This window comes from Chrysemys picta, chromosome 10 (assembly GCF_011386835.1).
Source record: "Chrysemys picta bellii isolate R12L10 chromosome 10, ASM1138683v2, whole genome shotgun sequence".
NCBI classification, from domain to species: Eukaryota; Metazoa; Chordata; order Testudines; family Emydidae; genus Chrysemys; species Chrysemys picta.
Window position 1 is genome coordinate 28,416,414 of NC_088800.1, and position 24,268 is coordinate 28,440,681.

Sequence of the window (24,268 nt, forward strand, 5' to 3'; positions counted from 1 at the left end):
AAACATTTGGAACACTTAAAAGACTGTTCACCAAAAAGTAGTAAATGTTCCATGTGCAGTATCATTCCAGCAAAAGACAACCAGACACAATCATATATATGCCATCCCGGTCCCAAAAGGAGATTAGATACAGTGGCCTAGATTCTCCTCAGAGCCAGACCACTTTGTGTTGTGCTGCCACCACGAAGTGACCCCCAAAGCCAACTCAACCAGTAACGAGAATGTGAGATTCTCAGAAGGTAAAGAGCTGTCATAGTGATGTGTATGTTACCCCATGCTTTGTGGCCAGTTTAGGGAACCATGACTTTCCTATACCCCTCAACTCTACAGGGTGCTCTGATTTATATAGGGGTTTTGGCTCAGTGCACAACAAGCTCAAGTTCAGGAGAGCCATCTTCACACTCAAACCCCAACACTTCCCTACACCTGCTCACCTCTTTCTCCTTAAGACATGCGTAGCTGTTTGCAGGACTCAGGCCTTAAAATATGAAGGGAGAAACAAAATATGTTTACATCCTTGGAATCTTTACCCTGTAAGCTCTGTATCAGAGATTTCTTCACATACAGCAAAAATTCAGGTTTAGAAAAGGTGTAACTGTGAAACAAACACTACAGATGATGGCCTTTTTTATCTCTAGGGTTATTGCTTTTTTATGTAATAAGTCAGAAGAAAATATAGCGAACTCTCCTTTCAAACACAGACAATAAGGTGCTAATTTCTGCACAGCACCTGCCTGCACTTCAATAGTCACACTGTTCCATCTATCACTCTGAAGCAGCCCTTGCAAACTGTCACTGCTGGGTTATGAATTAAGCTCTCTGTGATTTAGGATTGGCAGCAGCTATTTCCGGTGATCTTGAAGACCTGCAACAATAAATTTGAAGTGTCCGGCAGGTATTCAGGGAAAGACCCCATTGGAGGGGAAAAAATAGATCTCAGAACCTGCACAACTCAAAAGCTTTGAAGAGTATCCAGGGAAAAAAGCAGCAGGAATCACCTTGGTAAGTTTCTCAAAAAAAAAAAAAAAAAAACTAGCCTCTTCCCCTCTAGTAAAATTATCCCACTACCTGCACATTTCCTCAGACCTTGCTCTGCTCTAACAGACCGGCATACCATTGGGAAGAGGCTGGGGGCTCTTGCTCCCCCCGTTCCTGAATTTCGTACCCAGAGGTCTGCTCACAGCGCATGCCCTAGCCCCAGCCAGAGCTCTTATCTGCAGCACTGCTTGAGTGTGATATGTGATGAGTTCTATGCTGCTCCCAGCTTCGACCCTTGGAGGGAGGAGTTTATTTATAAACAGAGACAGGGTGATTAAGATAACAAAAGGCTTGTCATTAAATTAAATTAAGGATCATTAGATGATCCTGAAAGCTTTGCCATGCACTCCAGTTAAAAGATAGGAAACAAAGGGTAGGAATAAATGGTCAGTTTTCAGAATGGAGAGAGGTAAATAGTGGTGTTCAACATATTCATAAATGATCTGCAAAAAGGGGTAAACAGTGAGGTGGCAAAATTTGCAGGTGATAGAAAATTACTCAAGATAGTTAAGTCCAAAGCTGACTGCAAAGTATTACAAAAGGGATCTCACAAAACTGAGTGACAGGGCAACAAAATTGCAGATGAAATTCAATGTTGATAGATGCAAAATAATGCACCTGGCAAAATAGAATCCCAACTATACATACAAAATGATGGGGTCTAAATTAGCTGTTATCCATTAAGAAAGATCTTGGAGTGATTGTAGATAGTTCTCTGAAAACATCTACTTAATGTGCAGTGGCAATCAAAAGAGCTAACAGAATATTGGGAATCATTAAGAAACGGATAGATAATAAGACAGAAAATATCATAATGCTTCTATACAAATCCTTGGTATATCTGCATCTTGAATATTGTGTGCACATCTGGTCACCCCATCTCAAAAAAGATATATTAGAATTGGAAAAGGTTCAGAGAAGGGCAACAAAAATGACTTAGGGGTATGGAACAGCTTCCATATGAGGAGAGACTAAAAAGATTGGGACTTTTCAGTTTGGAAAAAGAGGTGACTAAGAAGGGTTATGATAGAGGTCTACAAAATCATGAATGGTGTGGAAAAGTTGAATAAAGAAATATTATTTACTCCTTCACATAACACAAGAACTAGGGGTCACCCAATGACATTAATAAGCAGCAGATTTAAAAACAATCAAAAGGAAGTATTTCTTCACCATCAACCTGAGGAACTCTTCCAGGGGATCTTGTGAACTCCAAAACTATAAGAGTTCAAAAAAGAACTGTTTGCGACATGCAGGAGGCACTGGGAGGGAGGGGGAGGAGTGGAATCAGGATGCACTCAGGAGAGGGGGCGGAATCATGTCTGGGGCCACCGGCCCCACTGATCAACTCCTCACCCCCAGTGCCTCCTGCATGCCGCAGAACAGCTGTTCAGCAGCATGCAGGAAGTACTGGAAGGGAGGGGAAGGAGTGGGGATGGGGCATGCTCGGGGGAAGAGGTGGAAAGAGGCAGGGAAGAGAAGGGGAAGAGGTGGCATGGGGGGAGGACGAGGTGGGGTGGAGGTAGGGCTTTGGGGAAAAGGGTGGAGTGGGAGCAAGGCCTGAGGCTGAGCAGGGTGCTTTTTTGGGGGAAGGGGGGTGTCCGCAAAAATTCTAAAATAAAAATGGGGTCCTTGGATTATTAAAGTTTGAGAACTGCTGGTTTAAAGGTATTTCTGACTGGCTAAATGAAAGATTTTCATTAAAAATAACTTTTATATCTCTGGCTTTAGCATGGTCTTGGTAGGTTTTTTTTTTTATATCCTCCAAATTTTACTACTTCTGATTAGCTGGCAAGTACACTAGGGGACATTTGAATATCAGGTACTGTACTTTTTTCCTTAACTTGGCTTATCCCTCAGCACAAAGAACATACTTTGCACCACTTGCTTAACTTGTGGTGTATTGGGAGCAGTTGCATTGATTTACAAGCCATGCAGATTGCTAAGGGACAGCACCAAGGAAGGAGTATTTTTTGCCTCCCCAGATAGAGAAACAGAACGTTCTCTCATTGGTTTTCCCACAGTGGTCATTCAAATAGCAGTGAAAACAGTACACTGCTCCCACTGTATTAGCAGTTCAATTCCTTATCAGAGAGTGTCTGCACCTAAACCCAGGTCTCCCACACAAAATGTCATCCTGCATTGAAAATTAGAAATTAAACATGGAAAAGGCATAGAAGAGCATCTTGTTCATCCTTCTGCTAGGGCAGAATTATCATCTTCACTATGGCTCCAAGCCAACAAAGCTCTTATGAATGGACATAACTTAAAGTATGTTAATAGCACCATGGCAACTAAGTATCCCCCAATAGTGCTGCCTTTTCAGCACTGAAACCAATGGGACTACTCCCATGCCTAAAGTTACATGTACACTTAAATGTTTTGTAGGATTGAAGACTATATCGTTGATGGTTTACTTCTAGTCTATTTCAAAGAATTGTGAAGTGAGAAGAATTTTCTCAATTATGAACGAGTTAGGAAACAAAAAGAGATTTCGCTGTTTTCCCCCTTTGTTGTACTTCTATCTATAGAGCAAATACAGAGCAAATACAATAATTAGTAAAGACTCCAAATGTTGCATCAGAATGACAAACCCCATCCATAATATTGTACACACATATTTAAAGTAGTCTTATTACCACCAGTTGCATTCAGGATACTGTACAGACACAGAGAAAGACCTGGTACTAAATTGTTTACAGTTAAGGCTGCGATTCTGTCATGGAAGTCGTGGATTCCATGATGTTCCATGACCTCCGTGACTTTTGCAGCTGCGATGGCTGGAGGCTGATCCCGGGGCCAGCTGCTTGGGCGCCTTCTAGCCAGTCACACCAGCCACTGCTTGGGCAGACAAAGGGTGGGAGAAAGCAAGCATTATCATCTCTGTTTTACAGATAGAGTACTAAAGCAGAGATGATTAAGGCCTTGTCTACACTACGAGAGTAGTTCGATTTTACTTGCATCGAATTTTTGTAATCGATATTGCAAAGTCGAACGTGTGTGTCCACACTAAGGACAGTAATTCGACTTTGTGCGTCCACACTAACGGTGATAGCGTCGACATTCGAAGCGGTGCACTGTGGTCAGCTATCCCACAGTTCCCGCAGTCCCCTCTGCCCATTGGAATTCTGGGTGTAGCCGGCAATGCCTTCTGGGTAACAAAATGAGTCGAGGGTGCTTTTGGGAAACTGTCGTCATCCGTCCATCACTCCCGCCCTCCCTCCCTGAAAGCGCCGGCGGGAAAACAGTTCGCGCGCTTTTCCAGTCATTGACAGCGCGGACGCCACTGTACTCCGAGCATGGAGCCCGCTGCGACCATCGCTGCAGTTGTGGCCGCTCTCAACGTCTCGCAGCTTATCATAAAGGTTTCCCTGAGGCAGATGCAGAAAAGTCAGGCAAGGAGGCTACGGCACCGCGGTGATGTCCTGAAGTCTGAGAGTAGCACAGACCTGTCAGAAAGCAGGCGACCCAGCGCCGAGGACATCACAGTGGCAATGGGTCATGTTGATGCCGTGGAACGGCGATTCTGGGCACGGGAGACAAGCACTGAGTGGTGGGACCGCATAGTGCTGCAGGTCTGGGATGAATCCCAGTGGCTGCGAAACTTTCGCATGCGGAAGGGAACTTTCCTGGAACTTTGTGAGTTGCTGTCCCCTGCCCTGAAGCGCAGTGACACCCGGTTGCGAGCTGCACTGAGTGTACAGAAGCGAGTGGCCATAGCCCTGTGGAAGCTTGCAACGCCAGACAGCTACCGGTCAGTCGCGAACCAGTTTGGGGTGGGCAAATCTACCGTGGGGGTTGTTGTGATGCAAGTAGCGAAGGCAATCGTTGATGTACTGCTGCCAAAGGTAGTGACCCTGGGAAACGTGGAGGCGATCATAGATGGCTTCGCAGCGATGGGATTCCCAAACTGCGGTGGGGCCATAGATGGAACTCACATCCCTATCCTGGCACCGGACCACCAGGCCACCCAGTACATTAACCGAAAGGGATACTTTTCCATGGTGCTGCAAGCACTGGTGGACCACAGGGGACGTTTTACCAACATCTACGTGGGATGGCCGGGCAAGGTTCATGACGCTCGTGTTTTCAGGAACTCTGGTCTGTTTAGACGGCTGCAACAAGGTATTTACTTCCCGGACCACAAAATAACTGTTGGGGATGTGGAGATGCCTATAGTCATCCTCGGGGACCCAGCCTACCCGCTAATGCCCTGGCTCATGAAGCCCTATACTGGCGCCCTGGACACTGAAAAAGAACTCTTCAACTACCGGCTGAGCAAGTGCAGAATGGTGGTGGAGTGTGCTTTTGGCCGTCTCAAGGGGAGATGGAGAAGCTTACTGACTCGCTGTGATCTCAGCGAAACCAATATCCCCATTGTTATAGCAGCTTGCTGTGTGCTCCACAATCTCTGTGAGAGCAAGGGGGAGACCTTTATGGCGGGGTGGGAGGTTGAGGAAAATAGCCTGGCTGGTGATTACTCACAGCCAGACAGCCGGGCGATTAGAAGAGACCAGCGGGAAGCGCTGTGCATCCGGGAGGCTTTGAAAGCAAAGTTCCTGAGTGAGCAGGGTAACCTGTGATTTTATAGTTTGTGTACTGAGAAGCTAAACCTGCCCCCGTTTCTTTACCCAGGTAATGTTGACTATCCTATCCAGTTACATACCCCCTTCACCCCCCCTCCAACACACGTGTCGAAATAAAAATAGTTCTACTTTGTTAAAGCACACCGTTTTCTTTAATACTGTTTTAGCGGGAATTTTTTAAAACTGGGACGCAGACTGTGGTGCGGGGCGGGTCTAGTGTTGTGATGCGAATGCAGCTTCTAAACTCAAGGATTGACAGGCTCCGCTGCGGTGGGATGCTTGTTTCAACGGAGCCTGTCACCCCTCCTGATCGGGACTGTGTGTATGGGAGGTCTATTTGACTTTGTGGCAGGGGGAGGACGGTTACAGATCCCATGCTGTGTGGCTCTGTGATCCTGTCTAAGGACCGGCGCTTAAGATCTGTAACTGCCCTCCCCCGCCACAAAGTCACAGAGCAACCCACCCCCCCCAACATTACATCAAAACAACCTCCCAGACTAACCGGGGCAACTAGTCACTGCATCACTGCACTGTGTATATGCCCTGCTGCTGTGCCTGCCCCCGACTATGTACCCTGCCAAAGGAGACTGTCCTGTCCAATTTCCAACCCCCTTTCCCCTCCTCCTCCAAAAGAACATGATTGAAACAGTAGTTAACAGAAACGAATTTTTTATTATCAACTACACATGGCATTGGGAGGTGAAACTTGGACGTGGGCTTGTGTCAGGCGGGAAGGAAAGAACTTTTCAAATTTTGGGAAATGAGAGCCTTCTGCTACTAGAGCTCTCTGCAGGGGTGGAGTGAGAGTTAGCAGGGACTCTGCCGCCTCTCCTTCTTTGCACTTTGGGTGAGGTGGGTATGGGACTTGGTGGCGGGGGAGGGCGGTTAGAGATGGACTGCAGCGGGGCTCTGTCCTCCTGCCTCCGTTCCTGCAGAACATCCACAAGGCGCCGGAGCGTGTCCGTTTGCTCCCTCAGTAGTCCAAGCAGCGTTTGAGTCGCCTGCTGGTCTTCCTGCCGCCACCTCTCCTCCCGATCCATGTTGGCTTGGTGCATTCGGGTCAAGTTCTCCCGCCACTGGGTCTGCTGTGCTGCCTGGGCTTGGGAAGAGGCCATAAGCTCAGAGAACATGTCCTCCCGTGTCCTCTTCTTCCTACGCCTAATCCGCGCTAGCCTCTGGGAGTGTGATTCCAGGCTAGGTTGTGAGACAGTCGCAGACGGGGCTGTGGAAATGGGAAAAAGGGAGTGAATTCCTCTGAAAGATAAATGTAGTTGTGAACAAAGAACATAGTCTTTCTCTGTGAACAAGACCATGCACAGCACCTTTCACATGCGCACTCAGCACAAGGTCGAATTCTCGGCCTTCGCATTCTGTGCCTGGGGTCTTGAACAGCACATTTGAGAAGCGAGGCAGCACAACGGAATTTCTGTTGCAGGCAGACATGGTAAGCCGTACACTTGTGGCAGTTTAAAACTTTTATATTACCACTGGCCTCATTTCACATTTAAATCAATGTCAGTCCCTGCTGCCAGCAATCCGGCAAGCGGGAACTCTGCCCCTGTCCCACCCCCTCGCGGCTGTCCCCGGGAATGATCCCTTTCGGCTGCCCCTCTCCCGCCTCCACCGCGTGGCTGCAAACCAGCGGTGACAGTTCTGTAAAGGAACGGGAAAGCAGTCCCAACACTAACATTCCCCTACCTAATTAAAAGCAGGTCACCATGGCCGACATCACCCTGATGAGGATCTCCGAGAGTGACAAAGAGAGAATGCTCCGGGAAAGCCTCCAAAGACCAGGGCCGTATGCCGCCCTGCTGTGCAGAGCAATGATCCCCGAGTACCTGATAATCTCGTGGCGCGGCAACGTGTCGTACTTCGGAGGACCCAATAAGGCCGCTCTCCCCAAGAACCTCATGCAACGGCTTTCAAGTTACCTCCAGGAGAGCTTCATCGAGATGTCCCAGGAGGATTACTGCTCTATCCCCGCACATATAGACCGCATTTTACTGTAGCTGCAGTAGCAGGGAATACACAGTAGAGCGGCTTGTGCAGGACAATCACTGAAAACCGGACATTGCTAGATTTCTTTTCAAAACTTGCACTGCCCCTTACTAAACCGTTAAGCGCCTAGGGCACACTAATCATGAACAACCCATTCTTTTAATTGTTAATATTCCTGTTTTGTTAAAAATAAATGTTTAGATGTTTACAACACTTACTGGCTGATCCTTCACCAGATTCTGTGTCCGGGGTAATGGCTGGGGACGCTTCGTAGGGGATCTCTGTAAGGGTGATGAAGAGATCCTGGCTGTCGGGGAAATCAGCGTTGTGAGATCTGCCAACTGCCTCGCCCTCCTCATCTCCTTCCTCATCTTCCCCGTCCCCTAACATGTCTGAGGAACCGGCCGTGGACAGTATCCCATCCTCAGAGTCCACGGTCACTGGTGGGGTAGTGGTGGCGGCAGCACCGAGGATGGAATGCAGTGCCTCGTAGAAACGGGATGTCTGGGGATGGGATCCGGAGCATCCGTTTGCCTCTTTGGTCTTCTGGTAGCCTTGTCTCAGCTCCTTGATTTTCACGCGGCACTGCGTTGCATCCCGGCTGTATCCTCTCTCTGCCATGTCTTTAGAGATCTTCTCGTAGATCTTTGCATTCCTTCTTTTGGATCGCAGCTCGGAAAGCACGGACTCATCGCCCCACACAGCGATGAGATCCAAGACTTCACGATCAGTCCATGCTGGGGCTCTCTTTCTATTCCCAGACTGCATGGCCATCACTGCTGGAGAGCTCTGCATCGTTGCCAGTGCTGCTGTGCTCGCCACGATGTCCAGACAGGAAATGAGATTCAAACTGGCCAGACAGGAAAAGGAATTCAAATTCAAATTTTCCCGGGGCTTTTCCTGTGTGGCTGGTCAGAGCATCCGAGCTCGCACTGCTGTCCAGAGCGTCAACAGAGTGGTGCACTGTGGGATAGCTCCCGGAGCTATTAGCGTCGATTTCCATCCACACCTAGCCTAATTCGACATGGCCATGTCGAATTTAGCGCTACTCCCCTCGTCGGGGAGGAGTACAGAAGTCGAATTAAAGAGACCTCTATGTCGAACTAAATAGCATCGCAGTGTGGACGGGTGCAGGGTTAATTCGATTTAACGGCGCTAACTTCGACATAAACGCCTAGTGTAGACCAGGCCTAAGAGATGTGTCCAAGGTCACACAGGGAATCTAGGGCAAAGCCAAGATTTGAACCCAGATCTCCAAAGGCCTTAGAGAGTGCCTTAAACGCAAGACCATCCTTTCTCCCTACATTCTTTTTAATGCAAAGTTCACATACTGTACAGAACAGAACTCTTGCATAAGTCCTGGATAATATGATTCATAGAATATACTGCAAGCAACATGATAAAGAAAATCACAGAACAGCCCAAATTCCCATATGGAAAGACCGTTACCAGTGGTGCAGATGCATATAACCCCTGTAAAGCAATGAAGTCATTTGGAGTTTGCTTTCTTGTTTTGACAGTTCCTTCACCCTCACTTTTTATGGATAAATTATGAACAGCAAAGTCTATTGAACACAAGGAAGATCTACATTTCTTTCTTGATATGCAACAGTGACACCATATGGATGGAAAATAAAGGTAGGATGAAATTAACTCCGTGTGACTCAAACTTGTATTTGAGAGTTGATTTTCTACCTAAATACCAACTTTGTAAATAAAATAAAAGAGGGATTATTGATCTGCGGATTTTAAAAAAAAATTGATTATTGGCTAAAGTTTAAAAATAAAAAACTGCAGTGTAGGAGGCTAAAAAGCTAATGTCTTTCATTGTTATTTTTCTCTTTTTATTAAAGAATAGCTTCCTAGGCTGACTGAATCTTTTGTTCCATCCTTGACATATTCTGACTGACCTAAAGCCAGGATAATCAGTACTTGTCTACACTTACAGCACTGCAGCTGTGCCACTGTAGCACTTACTGAAGATGCTACATATGCTGACGGGAGAGCTTCTCCCTGGGAGACGTAGTTCTAGGAACATAAGTTTGTACCATAGAGGTGGGCTCAGACTAGGAACTGGAGAGCAGAATCCTGGAATTATGCACCCAATTTAAACACTGTGACATCCCTGCTGTTCAGTTTTTCTCTAGCACTGTCACTTTCATAGATTCATAGATTCTAGGACTGGAAGGGACCTCGAGAGGTCATCGAGTCCAGTCCCCTGCCCGCATGGGGGCTGTCCCGGGCCAATGGGGGTGGCGAGAAGCGGTGCAGGCAAGTGATGTGCTGGCCGCGGCTTCTCGCCGCCCCCATTGGCCCAGGACGGCGAACCACGGCCAGTGGGGGCCGCGATCGGCCGAGCCTGCCACGTCAGCAGTTAAATAAAACTGGCCCGGCCTGCCAGGGTGCTTACCCTGACGAGCCGCGTGCCGAACGTTGCTGACCCCTGCTTTAGACTATCTAGTGGGGCAGAGTGGGCTATATCAGGTACTTTGCTACAGCAGCCACTGACATGGTTTGTGCTGGACTTGCACAGAGGGATGAATTTAACTCTACAAGTGGAGTTGGGGGTAAAGTGTAGCAAGATTATAGACACTGCTGTGACGCTACATCCCATATTCTTCATAGAAATATGGTTATGATATGAATATGGCATAACTAAGATATACTTTATGCAAAATGGCTCACGTAAGATATCATTGAAAAGGTTATAATCTACTGAATGTGTTTATCCAATTTGTATGCATGTATCATTTTTGTACCTGAAGCTAGGAATATTGACCATGTATCTGTATTTCAAATGTGCTACTTTGGGTGACATCCACAACTAGCCCTTCAGGTACAACAATGAAAAAGTCAGACAGGGCTGATGGCCCATCAGCAGAGACAGTGGACTGTGAAAGATCTTAGTCTTCCTGTGGATGCTCCAAACAGCCTGTGAGTAATGGCTGCTACAACCCTGCAGAGACATGTGACTGAGTCACCTGGTACTGGACCCCACTTGGAATGCCAGTGTTTTTTCCACTGGAAGGCAAAGGGTTCCTATCATACACAAAAGCTATAGAAGGCAGGGGAGTGACATCATCGTGGTTCTCCTCTGCCTCCCCACCCAAAGAGACACTGGGGAAACACCTGAAATCAAGAACTGAACTGCGGGGAGAACAGCTGAGCCCACGCTATAAGGGTGTCCAGCCTGTGAATGAAAATACGTGAAGTTTCAAGCTGCAGGCCAGTGCAGCTGGCTTTCAAGAATCTCTGTAATCTGTCGGAGACAACATTTAGGGTGAGAAATTACTATTTGTAGCCAATTTCTTTAGTGTATTAAATTTAGTCTGCGTGTTTTGTTTTATTTGCTCAGTAATTTGCTTTGTCCTGTTTGCTATCTCTTATAATCACTTAAAATCTATCCTTTCTAGTTAATAAAATTGTTTTTGTTTATTCTGAAACCCAGTTTGTGCAATTCATAATAAGGGGGGGGAGGGGAGAAGAGAGACTGTGCACACTAAGAGAGACTTCCTTCACACTGAGGAAGGGGGAGGATTTCACAATATACCTTTGGGTCTGCACTCCAAGGGAGGTGGCACTTGAGAGCTGGAGCACCTTAAGCTGAGTCTTCCCAGAGGTGATCTCAGTGTCTGTGTCTTTCTGCAGCTAGGTGTGGCCCTGCCTTTGTGTGCACTAGTGGAGGCTTAAGAGCCTGGCTCAGCAAGACAGGGTAAAAGGGGGCACAGGCTGGCAGAACAGCCGGGCTCAGTGGTATCCCAGTACATCAGGTAGCACCTTAAAAGGGGGCAACCAGTTACAACTGCCTCTGTTAAAAATTATTTGTTTTATTTTTGAAGTAAAACAAGACCATCATGGGCAATGCTTTAATGCAATACAAAGGTTGAGGTTTTCCTCACACAAGTCAGAACACTCAGTGCTGTGGTTCCTTCTGAAACCTAACCTTTGTCCTTTGCATGCATGCCGAACAACAGGGATTTTCACTGTGGCCTCCATTGTGAGCCCCACGGCATGCCTGTGCAGGGGAGTAGGGAGCACTCATGTGGGTGGCCACATCATAGGAGCCTGGCCAGGACTGCTACTCCTCTCCCACACACAGGTGGGCAGGCAAGGGTAGACTCTTGACTTCATGGGCTTATACAGCAGAGTCTGAGCAGAAGGGGGAAATTGTGATCTGGCTCAGAAAGGAAAGCAGGAGCTGGATGGTTGCAATCTGGTTCTGCTTGGCTGCTGGTCCAATGCAACCTTACTCAGGGTGGAATGCAAGGTTCCAGAATCCAGTCCTCTATGACCACACACCCAATTGCACAATATCACATACTGATTTCCTGGCTTTCTCTGATTAAAATATAAGCTCCAGTGCTGCAACACTAACGCTTATTTGCATTTCATTATTAGCGCAAAGGCACAGCTCAGCACTGTGACCTTCAAATGCTAACCTGATATCATGGCTGGAGTAAAACTCCCATCATTCCATACAGCGGTCAGCCTAAATGTGAAGTGATTCATGATATCAAATTTGCTGGACTCTGCTAAATTAAAAGCAGATCATTTGATTTCCTCAAAAATTTCTGAAAATATCATTCTGAACCAGGTCCACTTGCACATCAGTGCTGTGGTCTTTCCTAAAATAATTTCATTTTGGATATAGGTAATACATTATATTAATTTTCTATTAGGGTTTTGCCACACAGAGATGTAGTGCATGACAAACCAGGGTGCAGCTGTACAATGGACTAGCCTGTCACACACACTAAGGCACAGTGCAGATCTTGCTGTCATACACTAAAAAGAGCACTTTGACACTGTTGTTTGACAAGGCCTCCGATTTATCATTCATTATCTTGCAATGTGAAACCAAAATATGGTTAAAGGCAATATATGGTCATTTACATGTTGTAAGTGGGTTACCCCCATGCACCTCCTAGTGATAAGACAGTGCTGCAGGTCCTCTACCTCAGTTTCCCAAACCAGCATTTTTCCCACCTGCTCTGGTGTTCTCAACCAGGGGTGCACAGAGGTCTTCCAGGGGATACTTCAATTCATCTAGATATTTGCATAGTTTTACAACAGGCTACATAAAAAGTGAAGTCAGTACAAACTAAAATTTCATACAGACAATGACTTGTTTATACTGCTCTATATACTATACACTGAAATTAAAGTACAATATTTATATTTCCAATTGATTTATTTTATAATTATATGGTCAAAATGAGAAAGTAAGCAATTTTTCAGTAATAGTGTGCTGTGACATTTTTGAATTTTTATGTCTGATTTTGTAAGCAAGTAGTTTTTACGTGAGGTGAAACTTGGGGGTACACAAGACAAATCAGGCTCCTGAAAGGGGTACAGTAGTCTGGAAAGGTTGATAGCCACTGTTCTATATGGCTTGTTCTGCCAGGTGCATCACTATGAAAGTTTAATCCCCTTCAGGACAGCAAAGGCCAAAGTTACAGTCTAGACAAACAAAACAGAGGAGTCTTTGTTCTAGTTTGGTTTAGTTCTCAGCCCCTTTAAGATTGGTCATCCATTCACCATCAGTCGCTCCCCTGCTCCTTCAGGTGGGACACCCCACTTCCAGAGCAGGGCTTAAGAAACTTCCTCAGGTCTCCAAGTACCTATAAATATTTCCCTGTTCGAGCCAATTTCCTCCAAAGAGGCTCAATCCTAGTTCATCTCCAGACTCCTCCTGACGTCTCTCCCCAGTGAGGGCTATTGATCTGTGCTTCCCTGAGCTGACTGGGCTCTCCCTGTTTTAGCCCCTCCCTTCTGGCCTTACACTCCGCAGGCACAGCTGATTGGACTCACAGCAGCACATTAACCCTTCTGGGTCCATGTAGGGTTTGTAAAACCTACCATAGATGTATCTTTATAGGAACTACAAGAATAATGAGAATACGAATGTTGTATAAGAAAATATTTTAATCTTAGTAGCTGTTTCTAGACTGAACTGTTGATATACTCTATGGGATTGTCAGAGCACTCCACCAGAGAGAGGGCTATTAAAATGCCACCAATACTTGTGTTGCATAAGAACATAAGAATGGCCATACTGGGTCAGACCAAAGGCCCATCCCGCCCAGTATCCTGTCTACCAACAGTGGCCAATGCCAGGTGCCCCAAAGGGAGTGAACCTAACAGGTAATGATCAAGGGATCTCTCTCCTGCCATCCATCTCCACTCTCTGACAAACAGACGCTAGGGACACCATTCCTTACCCATCCTGGGTAATAGCCATTAATGGACTTAACCTCCATGAATTTATCTAGTTCTCTTTTAAACCCTGTTATAGTCCTAGCCTTCACAACCTCCTCAGGCAAGGAGTTCCACAAGTTGACTGTGCGCTGTGTGAAGAAGAACTTCCCTTTATTTGTTTTAAACCTGCTGCCCATTAATTTCATTTGGTAGCCCCTAGTTCTTATATTATGGGAACAAGTAAATAACTTTTCCTTATTCACTTTCTCCACACCGCACATGATTTTACATACCTCTATCATATTCCCCATTAGTCTCCTCTTTTCCAAACTGAAAAGTCCTAGCCTCTTTAATCTCTCCTCATATGGGACCCGTTCCAAACCCCTAATCATTTTCGTTGCCCTTCTCTGAACCTTTTCTAATGCCAGTACGCAGTATTCAAGATGTGGACGTACTATGGATTTATATAAGGGCAATAAGATATTCTCCATCTTATTCTCTATCTGTTTTTGAATGATTCCTAACATCCTGTTTGCTTTTTTGACTGCTGCTGCACACTGCATGGACGTCTTCAGAGAACTATCCATGATCTCTTTCCTGATTAGTTGTAGCTAAATTAGCCCCCATCATATTGTATGTATAATTGAGGTTATTTTTTTCCAATGTGCATTACTTTACATTTATCCACATTACATTTCATTTGCCATTTTGTTGCCCAATCACTTACTTTTGTGAGATCTTTTTGAAGTTCTTCACAGTCTGCTTTGGTCTTAACTATCTTGAGCAGTTTAGTATCATCTGCAAACGTTGCTACCTTTCTCTTTACCCCTTTTTCCAGATCATTTATGAATAAGTTAAATAAGATTGGTCCGAGGACTGACCCTTGGGGAACACTACTAGTTACTCCTCTGGAAATTTACCATTTATTCCTACCCTTTGTTCTCTGTCTTTTAACCAGTTCTCAATCCATGAAAGGATCTTCCCTCTTATCCCATGACAACTTAATTTATGTAAGAGCCTTTGGTGAGTGACCCTGTCAAAGTCTTTCTGGAAATCTAAGTACATTATGTCCACTGGATCTCCCTCATCCACATGTTTGTTGACCCTTCAAAGAACTCTAATAGATTAGTAAGACATGATTTCCCTTTACAGAAACCATGTTAACTTTTGCCAAACAATTTATGTTCTTCTATGTGTCTGACAATTTTATTCTTTACTATTGTTTCAACTAATTTGCCCGGTACTGACATTAGACTTACTGGTCTGTAATTGCAGGGATCACCTCTACAGCCCTTTTTAAATATTGGCGTTACATTAGCTATCTTCCAGTCATTGGGTACAGAAGCCGATTTAAAGGACAGGTTACAAACCATAGTTAATAGTTCCGTAATTTCACATTTGAGTTCTTTCAGAACTCTTGGGTGAATGCCATCTTGTACCGGTGACTTGTTACTGTTAAGTTTATCAATTAATTCCAAAACCTCCTCTAGTGACACTTCAGTCTGTGACAATTCCTCAGATTTGTCACCTACAAAGGACGGCTCAAGATTGGGAATCTCCCTAACGTCCTCAGCCGTGAAGACTGAAGCAAAGAATTCATTTAGTTTCTCCGCAATGACTTTATTGTCTTTAAGTGCTCTTTTTGCATCCAAAGAAGTGGGCTGTAGTCCACGAAAGCTTATGCTCTAATAAATTTGTTAGTCTCTAAGGTGCCACAAGTACTCCTGTTCTTTTTGTATCTCGATCGTCCAGGGGCCCCACTGGTTGTTTAGCAGGCTTCCTGCTTCTGATGTACTTAAAAAACATTTTGGTATTACCTTTTGAGTTTTTGGCTAGCTGTTCTTCATACTACTTTTTGGGTTTTCTTATTACATTTTTACACTTAATTTGGCAGTGTTTATGCTCCTTTCTATTTACCTCACTAGGATTTGACTTCCACTTTCTAAAAGATGCCTTTTTATCTCTCACTGCTTCTTTTACATGGTTGTTAAGCCACAGTGGCTCTTTTTTAGTTCTTTTACAGTGTTTTTTAATTTGGGGTATACATTTAAGTTGGGCCTCTATTATGGTGTCTTTGAAAAGTGTACATGCAGCTTGCAGGGATTTCACTCTAGTCACTGTACCTTTTAATTTCTGTTTAACTAACCTCCTCATTTTTGCATAGTTCCCATTTCTGAAATTAAATGCCACATTGTTGGACTGTTGAGGTGTTCTGCCTACCACAGAAATGTTAAATGTTATTATATTATGGTCACTATTTCCAAGCGGTCTTGTTATAGTTACCTCTTGGACCAAATCCTGTACTCCATTCAGGACTAAATCGAGAATTGCCTCTCCCCTTGTGGGTTCCTGTACCAGCTGTTCCAAGAAGCAGTCATTTAAAGTATTGAGAAATTTTGTCTCTGCATTTCGTTCTGAGGTGACACGTACCCAGTCAATATGGGTATAATTGAATCCCCCACTATTATTGAGTTATTTATTTTGATAGCCTCTCTAATCTCCCTTAGCATTTCATCATCACGATCACTATCCTGGTCAGGTCGTCAATAATAGATCCCTACTGCTATATTCTTATTAGAGCATGGAATTACTATTCAGAGAGATTCTATGGAACATGTAGATTCATTTAAGATTTTTAATTCATTTGATTCTACATTTTCTTTCACATATAGTGCCCCTCTGCCCCTCCCCCCATGTGCATGCAGTGCTGGTGTAGCTGTGTCGATTCCAGGATATGAGAGAGACAAGGTGGGTGAGGTAATATCTTTTATTGGACCAACATCTGTTGGTGAGAGACAAGCTTTCGAGATTACACAGAGCTCTTCTTAAGATCAGCTCTTCAGCTCTGTGTAGCTCAAAAGCTTCTCTCTCTCACCAACAGAAGTTGGTTCAATAAAAGATTACCTCACCCACCTTGTCTCACCAATACTTTCAGCATTAACCTTTAAGGACTGCTGGGAGAGGCAGAAAAATAAGACGGGGTGTGTGTGTGTGGCTGAATTTGGAGATTAAATTGAAGGAGATGAGACAACAGGGTAGTATGGGGTAGGCTGATGCAGAAAGAATGTCAGAAACTACTCATGCTCCTACTACCCACCCACAAAACCCTCTCAGGTTGTCAGACACGTGTTTGTGCTCCCTTTTTTCATTCCCACCAGTTATGGTAGAGGTCTGTGCTATGAAACTGAAGATTCCTGGTTCGAGTTCTGCTGATTACTTACCCATGTAGGAACAAATAGCATGGATGTGATAATTAAAGATTGTATCCTAAAGCATATGCAGGGGGCAGCATTAAGGGTTACATGAACAACTTTAACTCTGGCACTTCTTAACTTTGAGCATTTAAGTTTTCAAACTTAACATTCTTCAGGACTTTTTAACATATATGGGACCATCTATTAGCACTTGTGGGGGAACTGGATATCTATCTCTCAGGACATTGTATGGATTCAGAGCCTCTCACCTGTTGTTCACCACTTTGAGTCCAGCCCAGATCAGTAAGGACTGAAAGTTGTTTTTGACTCATGCTGGCTCCAATACGAGATGAGTTTGGTATGTTTTAGTTCTAGCTCCCAAATCATAAACTCACTACCATACTTAGCACCAATGGGCAAACTTTCTGCCGCTCACTGTGCAGACATACCCTCTGAGACTCAGAGTTATAGCACTGAAAATAGCCACGTGGACTCCACTGAGACTGGAGTTCGGGCATCTGCAACATCTTCCTGAAGAAGAGGGAGATATGGAAGCAGATACTTCACCAACAGCTAAAGGACAAAGCACTGAGAAAACCACAAGGGATCCTTCAGATCAGCACACAGAGCAGTCCGCTGATTCAGCTAGGGCAAGGACTGCCTCATAGATCTAATAGACTGTGTAGAGCACCTGAAAGACTCATTGAGCACTGCTAACAAAGTTGAGTATCTTATGGTACCTGTGCAGAAACAATTGGTATGTGTGTTAAATGGTTTGGGATTGCTTTTACTGGAAAGGGGAGATGTTAAGAGTATGTACTGTGCCTTTAAGAGTAGGTTAGAGGGAACTGGATTTGGGGCTAGGGAGAATCACTTGGAAGCAGTCTAGTGGCAGTTTCACCAGACACACAGCTAGGAGCTCATGGATCTCCTTTGTCTTGTGTAACTCTGTTTTAGTTCTAATAAAACCTTACTTCTTAACGCCCAGACTCTTTTTCCTTCTTATGACTTAACAAGACAACCCAGGCCTGGCCACCCCAGATCCAGGGAAAGTCACAAAGGTAAAGGGGAATATTCCCCTCCACCCAGGAACTGAGCTGTACTGCCCCAGAAGGCATTGCCACCACCATCTCCTGGGCACACCACCTCTGCATACTGACTACTGCATGGCTTTGTGGGCTGTGGCTTACTCCCCCTGTGCATAGCGGGAAACCCATAGCCCTGTCTCTCACCCCAATCACCTTACATACCCCAGAACACAGATGCTACAATTCTGGCTGGCCTTTTCATGGGCTACAGGAGGACAGGGGAATGGTCCTTATTAACTCCCTCTACTGGGCACCTGTGAAGTTACAGACAAATTCTGGCCCTTGTTCCGTGCAAGCCTTATAATAATAACCACTTTAACAGTGACCTGTCAACAAGCGGAATCACTGCTAACGTGCTCCTCTGTGACTGGGCATGGCACAACAGGCTCTACTTCTCTACCATCCCTGACAACAGCTGTTCTGGCCCTGCAATGATCTGGTTCATCTTGCAACTTGGCCCTCTGGCCAGGTCACCTTTAGTCCCCCACATTCAGGGGAAACGAAAAGTCTGATAAACTAAACTAAAAATACCCGTAACTCCTTGGTCCTACCTGGACTCACTCCTCTGCAGACTCTTCACTTTTCCCAGGCTCTGCAGAAGTTGTCTCCAATGCTTGTGCAGAGCAACGCCTTGCAGGGCTTCCTCCATTGAGGCCTAGCCCCACACTCAAAAGTCCTTTTCCCCTTTTGTCAGGATTTTCTGCACCATCTGCAGAGGAACCCAGGCCCTCCCTCTGTGGGTTTCACTCCAGCGACTCTGTGGTGAGCCACTAAAGCCCTCCTTGGACTTCTCCCTATCTCAGTCTTTCTTCAGGCCCTTTCTCACAGCCCTCCCTGGGCTTACTGCACATCTGCCCTGCTCTAAACCTCTCGAACTCTCTAGCAACCACAGAAGGATTGAAGAGTTGTTTCCCTCTCTTCTGGGCTTACCACTGAGCTTCTTCCCCAGCTGGGCCTGGCTCACCCTCCAGGTGCAACCACAAGCATTAATTGCTGTCTGTCTCCAATTAACTCTTTCATTACTAGTGTGGGGTATTATGCTCCTCCACATGGAATCTAGTAACATATTATTTTGCCCTTTCTTCACAGGTGTTTTTTTTTTTTAAAGATAATTGACTGAAGAGAACTGTGCTTTGGGTCTAATCCTGAGCCTACTAAAGTCAATGGGAGTCTTGTCATTTACTTCAATGGGAACTGAATCAGGCCCTTCATTTCTTAAATAAAGCATTTACTGCTTCTTGAACCATGAGAGTAGAAATCAGAGCCCACAAAACATCCATCTTAAATCAACCCACAAAAGCCTCCCCTTTTTTCTCTTTCAAAACAAAACTATGTGTTGACCTGTTTTCCTGGGAAAATATTTGCACATCCCATTAAAAATATGCAGCACAAAACAAGTTGGCTTACGGGCTGTAAAATATAATTAAATATAAATAATTACTCACAAAATGAGAACTGTATCCTACATTTGTGGTACCATTTACAGTAAAGGGATTGGGAGATGTATGAATGGACTATACAGCACAGCCCCTTTATGGAGGCTTGAGGAATGCATTAACAATGAAGAGTTCCCCTTCCCTTGGAGAGTTCACTGTGAAGCATTATCACAGTGCATTCTCTTTCACTAAAAAGAAATGACATCTGCCTGACAGATGCCACTCCTGGGGCAACTCAGCAGGACAGCATACAATACCAACACCTTGGTATTGATGGGGTTTCCTCCAGCCACAATGAAACATCATTATTAGAGCACATGGGTCAATTTCAATGAACTCCCTGTTAGGAAACACATTCATTTTGATGAGCACAAATTCTAGACTTCAGCTGTTTGACTCCCTCATTTTAATTGCTAAGTATTTTGCTGAGGGATGGTTGATGGTTCTAACTCTTCAAATAAATGTCCACAAACAGAGAAATGTTGTTTGTCTGCTGTAGCCTTAAAGCTTCCCTGTGGGAGTATGTAATTAGTTTTGGATTTTCAGTGGGACTGATGTACACTGGAAGCTTTTTAAAAGGAAGTGAGGATAAAAGGGAAAAAACAAAAAGATAAATAATTCTTTTCCAACAGAAACTTCTTTCTATGAAAGCGAGTAGAAGTCTTTGATCATAATATTACAGTAAAAATGATCCTTTCCAAAACGTATTTTGCATAGTAATAAAATTTTCAAGGTTTTGCTTCTTCTTAAATGCACTTTCAAGTACAACATATGAGACTTGGGGGAAGAACTGTATAGTTTTGCTAGTGAGGAAAAAAATGCAGCAGATATTAATCTAGATCATTCACAAAAGTCACAGTGCAAATTAAAGAGAATAAGAATGAATTCTGTAAAATTTGTGTAGAAGTAATATGTCAAAGGAGGAAATGTGAAATGTGAAAATGAACCTATCCTGGTTATTTTCAAGTCTGATTAAGGGAGAGAAACTAATTGTATTCATACATTTTAAAATTTCCTCTCCAGATTTCAGACAACGTGTCAACCATACAACAGTCATTTGTACTGTCATTTAAGGATTAGAAAGGATATTAGGCACTATACAGAAGAACTGACTTTTACTATTAAGTTTATAGCTACAGGATGAAGTAAATATTCCCAGACTTTTAACAGATCATTCAGAGAAAAGGATTACCAACTTTTTACCAACCAACCAGTCCTGATAATCCTTTCTAGGTACGCTGTATTATATGCTGGAGATATTTCTTTAGTCATTTACTCCTGCATTGGAGTAAAAGGAGAACAGCGGTATTTCCCATTAGTATATGAAAGTATTTTGTTAACAAACTGCCAAAACTGCTCGTGTTGGATCTAACTACACCTGCTAAAGGAGAGATTGGTTATCTTATGTGCAATGGCCTGGTGTACCTGGAAAATGGGTAAATTTAAGATCATCATTGATTACATTCTGCACCAAAAAATTAAAAATTCTGCGCCCAATATTTTAAAAATCTGCAAATTTTATTTGTTAGATAAATGTGGAGGCTCCAGTATGGCATTGGGGAGCACAGGCCACTGGCTGCACAGGGGTGGGAGATCACTGTGCAGCTCCCCCCAACCAGGACATGGACTCAGCAGTGAGGCTGCACACAACACTGACACAGCGCAAGGACCGGGCCTGCCCCAGAAACACCCCAGGGCACTGCCCCCTGTGCCAGGTGCACCAGGTGTGGGCAGCCAGGCTCAGCAAGGCAGGATCCAAGTGGGGAGGGGCTTAGTGTGGGGAGATCCACAAGTGGGTTGAGAGGGTTCTGTGTGTGGCAATCTGGGTATGGGCAGCTCAGTTGGGGATCTGGATGCACAGGGGCTTGTTGGGGAGTTCTGGGTGCAGTGGTATGGGACTCTGAAGGGGGGTGGTGGTTGGGGTTCAGTATGGGGGTCTGAGTGTGGGGGGATAGAGCTCAGCAGGGGATCCAGATGCTAGGGGAGTGGGTCTCAGTGGGGTGGGGATCCAGCTGCAGCTGGCTGGAGCTCAGTGGGTTGGAGAGCTGGGTGCAGGTGGCTCATCAGAATGTTCTGGGGGAGTGGGGCTCATGGGGGGGGCTGTCAGGGTTGGGGGGGATGAGGCTCAGCAGGAGGGTCTGTGTATGAGAGGATCTGGATGCAAGGGGGTTGGGTGGATGGGGAAGCAGGTTCAGGTCCATCCCTGCCCCTGCAGGTGAGGAGAGATGGATGCAGGAAATGGCAGGGGGAGTTTGCAGAGCTTCCTGCAGCCGAGGGAGAAACCTGGGATAGATCTAACCTGGTCCCAGATATGGTGTAGGGGAAGAGGAAGTCCCGTCCTCCCCAGACCAGCCGGAACTAGCAGCTGAGCCCACCACAGGTTAGGAGCCACCAGCCAGGTCTTCTCCAGTCCTGCTCCCTGCTCCACAGTGATTTACCTCTCTGCCAGCTGCCCTGGGCACCTGAAACATACCATTGGGGAGGGTCGCATGACCGCTCTTGTGGCTTCCCTTTGCTTCCCCATCAGAAAGTCATTTTTCTGCGGGAAAGCAAAGAAATCTACAGAGGACATAAATTCTGTGCATGCACAGTGGCGCAGAATTCCCCCAAGAGTACATCATGAACCTTAGCACTGATGGGTCTGTCAATGACCACAAACATATAGCATGCTCTGATAATAGTCATCCACGTATCTGGATTTGATAATCTGATTTTGAAAAAGGCTTTTTCTCAAGGTTTTCTGTACCTCAGCATTCAGGCCAAGCCAGAAATACCATGAGAATTTCCCTTCCACCAAGAAAATTTTGGTTCTTCAGTTTCTAGTGCCATTCTAACCCAGGAAGTTGAAAGCAGAACCAAAATATGACAACCCTTGTTTTTTAAAAAAACAAAAAAACAAAAAATACAATTAAAAAACCTCAATAATGGTTCCACTCAGTTCTTATTTAATCGCACTCATCCATAGCTGTGCATCAATAGAGCATGTTGCTCTATATGTCAAAACACAAGCTGCTCATATCAGGATACTTTGAATTGTGACAACCTGAGTTTTGACATGGAAATAAATAATGTCAGCCCTGAGTTGAGTAGGAATGCATTCCAACACATTTTGTGAGGCACTGATTCATCATAGATCAGATTCTAAATCCATTTGGAAATAGACTATGCCTATTTATCCAGGCTGTTGGTTTCAGATTTTATTTGGTTATTACACTGTGGTATAAATCAATCAACCCAGCTTTATTGCCAAAGCTGCTGTTGAGCAGGTTTATATTCTATATCAGGAAGACACAACACAAATGCATTGTAAAAATCCACTGCTGTAGAGTAGTGGTCTTGCTCACTAAACTGGACTAGCACAATATAGCATTCAGGCACAATGCTATTGAAGAGTACACAGTAATGGCTGTTTCTGTTTGTTTTACTATGCAGTCTCACACATACACTTACTTTCAAGCTTTGTTCCTGTAAACTATATTTACAGCTAACTACTTGTTTGGTATCTTTATACAGGTTTTTAAAAAGTGGCATTTCTATCATGAGCTTACCTTACTCCTTTTGCCAGCTGGATAAGAATAAAACCTAGCCCCAGTGAGAAAAATCTGTTCTCCTTTCAAGCGGGGATAGCTTGAATGTGCAAGAAGGCATCCCAGAGACATCAAAACTTTCATAATCCTAGATGCACCCTGGACCCATCCCATGGAAAATCTTTCCATTGACTTTAATGGGTGTTGGAGCATGCCCTTAAAATCTTAGGGCTCAGTTCCTCCAGCGCCGCCCCCTTCTTCCCCCCGCCTCCAGGCTCACTGCCCACTTCTCTCAGCCAAAGGGCTTATTTTATTTTGAACACAGACAAGTATGCCTGGTAAAGTGTTACCAATCAGAATGATACAACACTAACTTTACTCCTGTGACATACCAGCCAGCAAATCTTTAAATTCAAACACCACTGGAACGTAGATATTTTACTAAAAGTTCCTTTCACACAGATTACATTTACATTGCAACCCCCGGTATGATTTGCAGCTGACATGTTACGTTGACATATCCACGCTAGCTTGCTTGCTAAAAACAGCAGTGAGGATGTAGTGGGGCAGGCTGGGTTTGGAACATAAGGATGTACCCAGGGAGGCCAAGCAGGTTTGCACAGCTAGCATCTTCACTGCTATTTTTTGTAAGTTAGACTAGCGCAGGTGTATACAGAGTTTAAATTTTGCCAGGGCTGAGCCCCAGGACCTCTAGACTTGGCAGTTCATAGCCCTGACACCTCTGGGCTTGCCACGTCAGTTATGAAAGTAAAAAAATTGCTTGAGCCCAAGCATCTCTTTCGTTTCAAATTAAGCACTGGGTATACACAAGCTGCAAATTACTCTCTGAGTTGCAGAGTAGAGGTTGCCACAGTGGTGGTTCTGACCTCCTGCAGACAGGTACGAAAGGTTATTCTCAAGAAAACCTGTTTGGTTTGTGACACTTCAGACTCAATATCATTTAGAAAAAAAGCCACCAGACCCATTTGTGTGTGGGTGTGGGGTGGTGGCAGGGGTGCTTGGAAAGATCAGTAAAGTATGAAATCTGCTTTAACACTGTGGTTCAAAGTCTCAGTTGACGTCAGTTGGCATTGCTCCATTGATTTCAGTGTCAGCTGCAGTTATGCCAGTTTACACTAGCTAAGGATATGACCCCCATACGTTAGTCACCAGGAGAGTCTCCTGAACTCCCTTTGGACCCCT

At 44.9% G+C, this 24,268-nt stretch overlaps 1 protein-coding gene and 1 long non-coding RNA gene across 3 annotated transcripts in view; both read right to left on the bottom strand.

The window, feature by feature from the left end:
- Positions 1–23,275, bottom strand: part of LOC122174056 (uncharacterized) — an 86,332-nt gene extending 63,057 nt beyond the window's left edge. The window contains exons 1-2 of one of the 2 annotated variants that reach the window (XR_006175345.2): positions 23,087–23,275; positions 21,838–22,000 (exon numbers count right to left, since the gene is read on the bottom strand). This is a non-coding gene — a long non-coding RNA (uncharacterized LOC122174056). The remainder of the gene's footprint in view (positions 1–21,837; positions 22,001–23,086) is intronic. The other variant, XR_006175344.2, reaches the window with a different exon arrangement.
- Positions 6,280–8,818, bottom strand: LOC135973935 (uncharacterized). Its single transcript, XM_065559498.1, has 2 exons — positions 7,841–8,818; positions 6,280–6,846 (listed from the first exon to the last, which is right to left on the bottom strand). The coding sequence occupies exons 1-2, from the start codon at positions 8,415–8,417 to the stop codon at positions 6,371–6,373; spliced, it is 1,053 nt and encodes a 350-aa protein (XP_065415570.1). The 5' UTR covers positions 8,418–8,818; the 3' UTR covers positions 6,280–6,370.
- Positions 23,276–24,268: the final 993 nt, after the last annotated feature.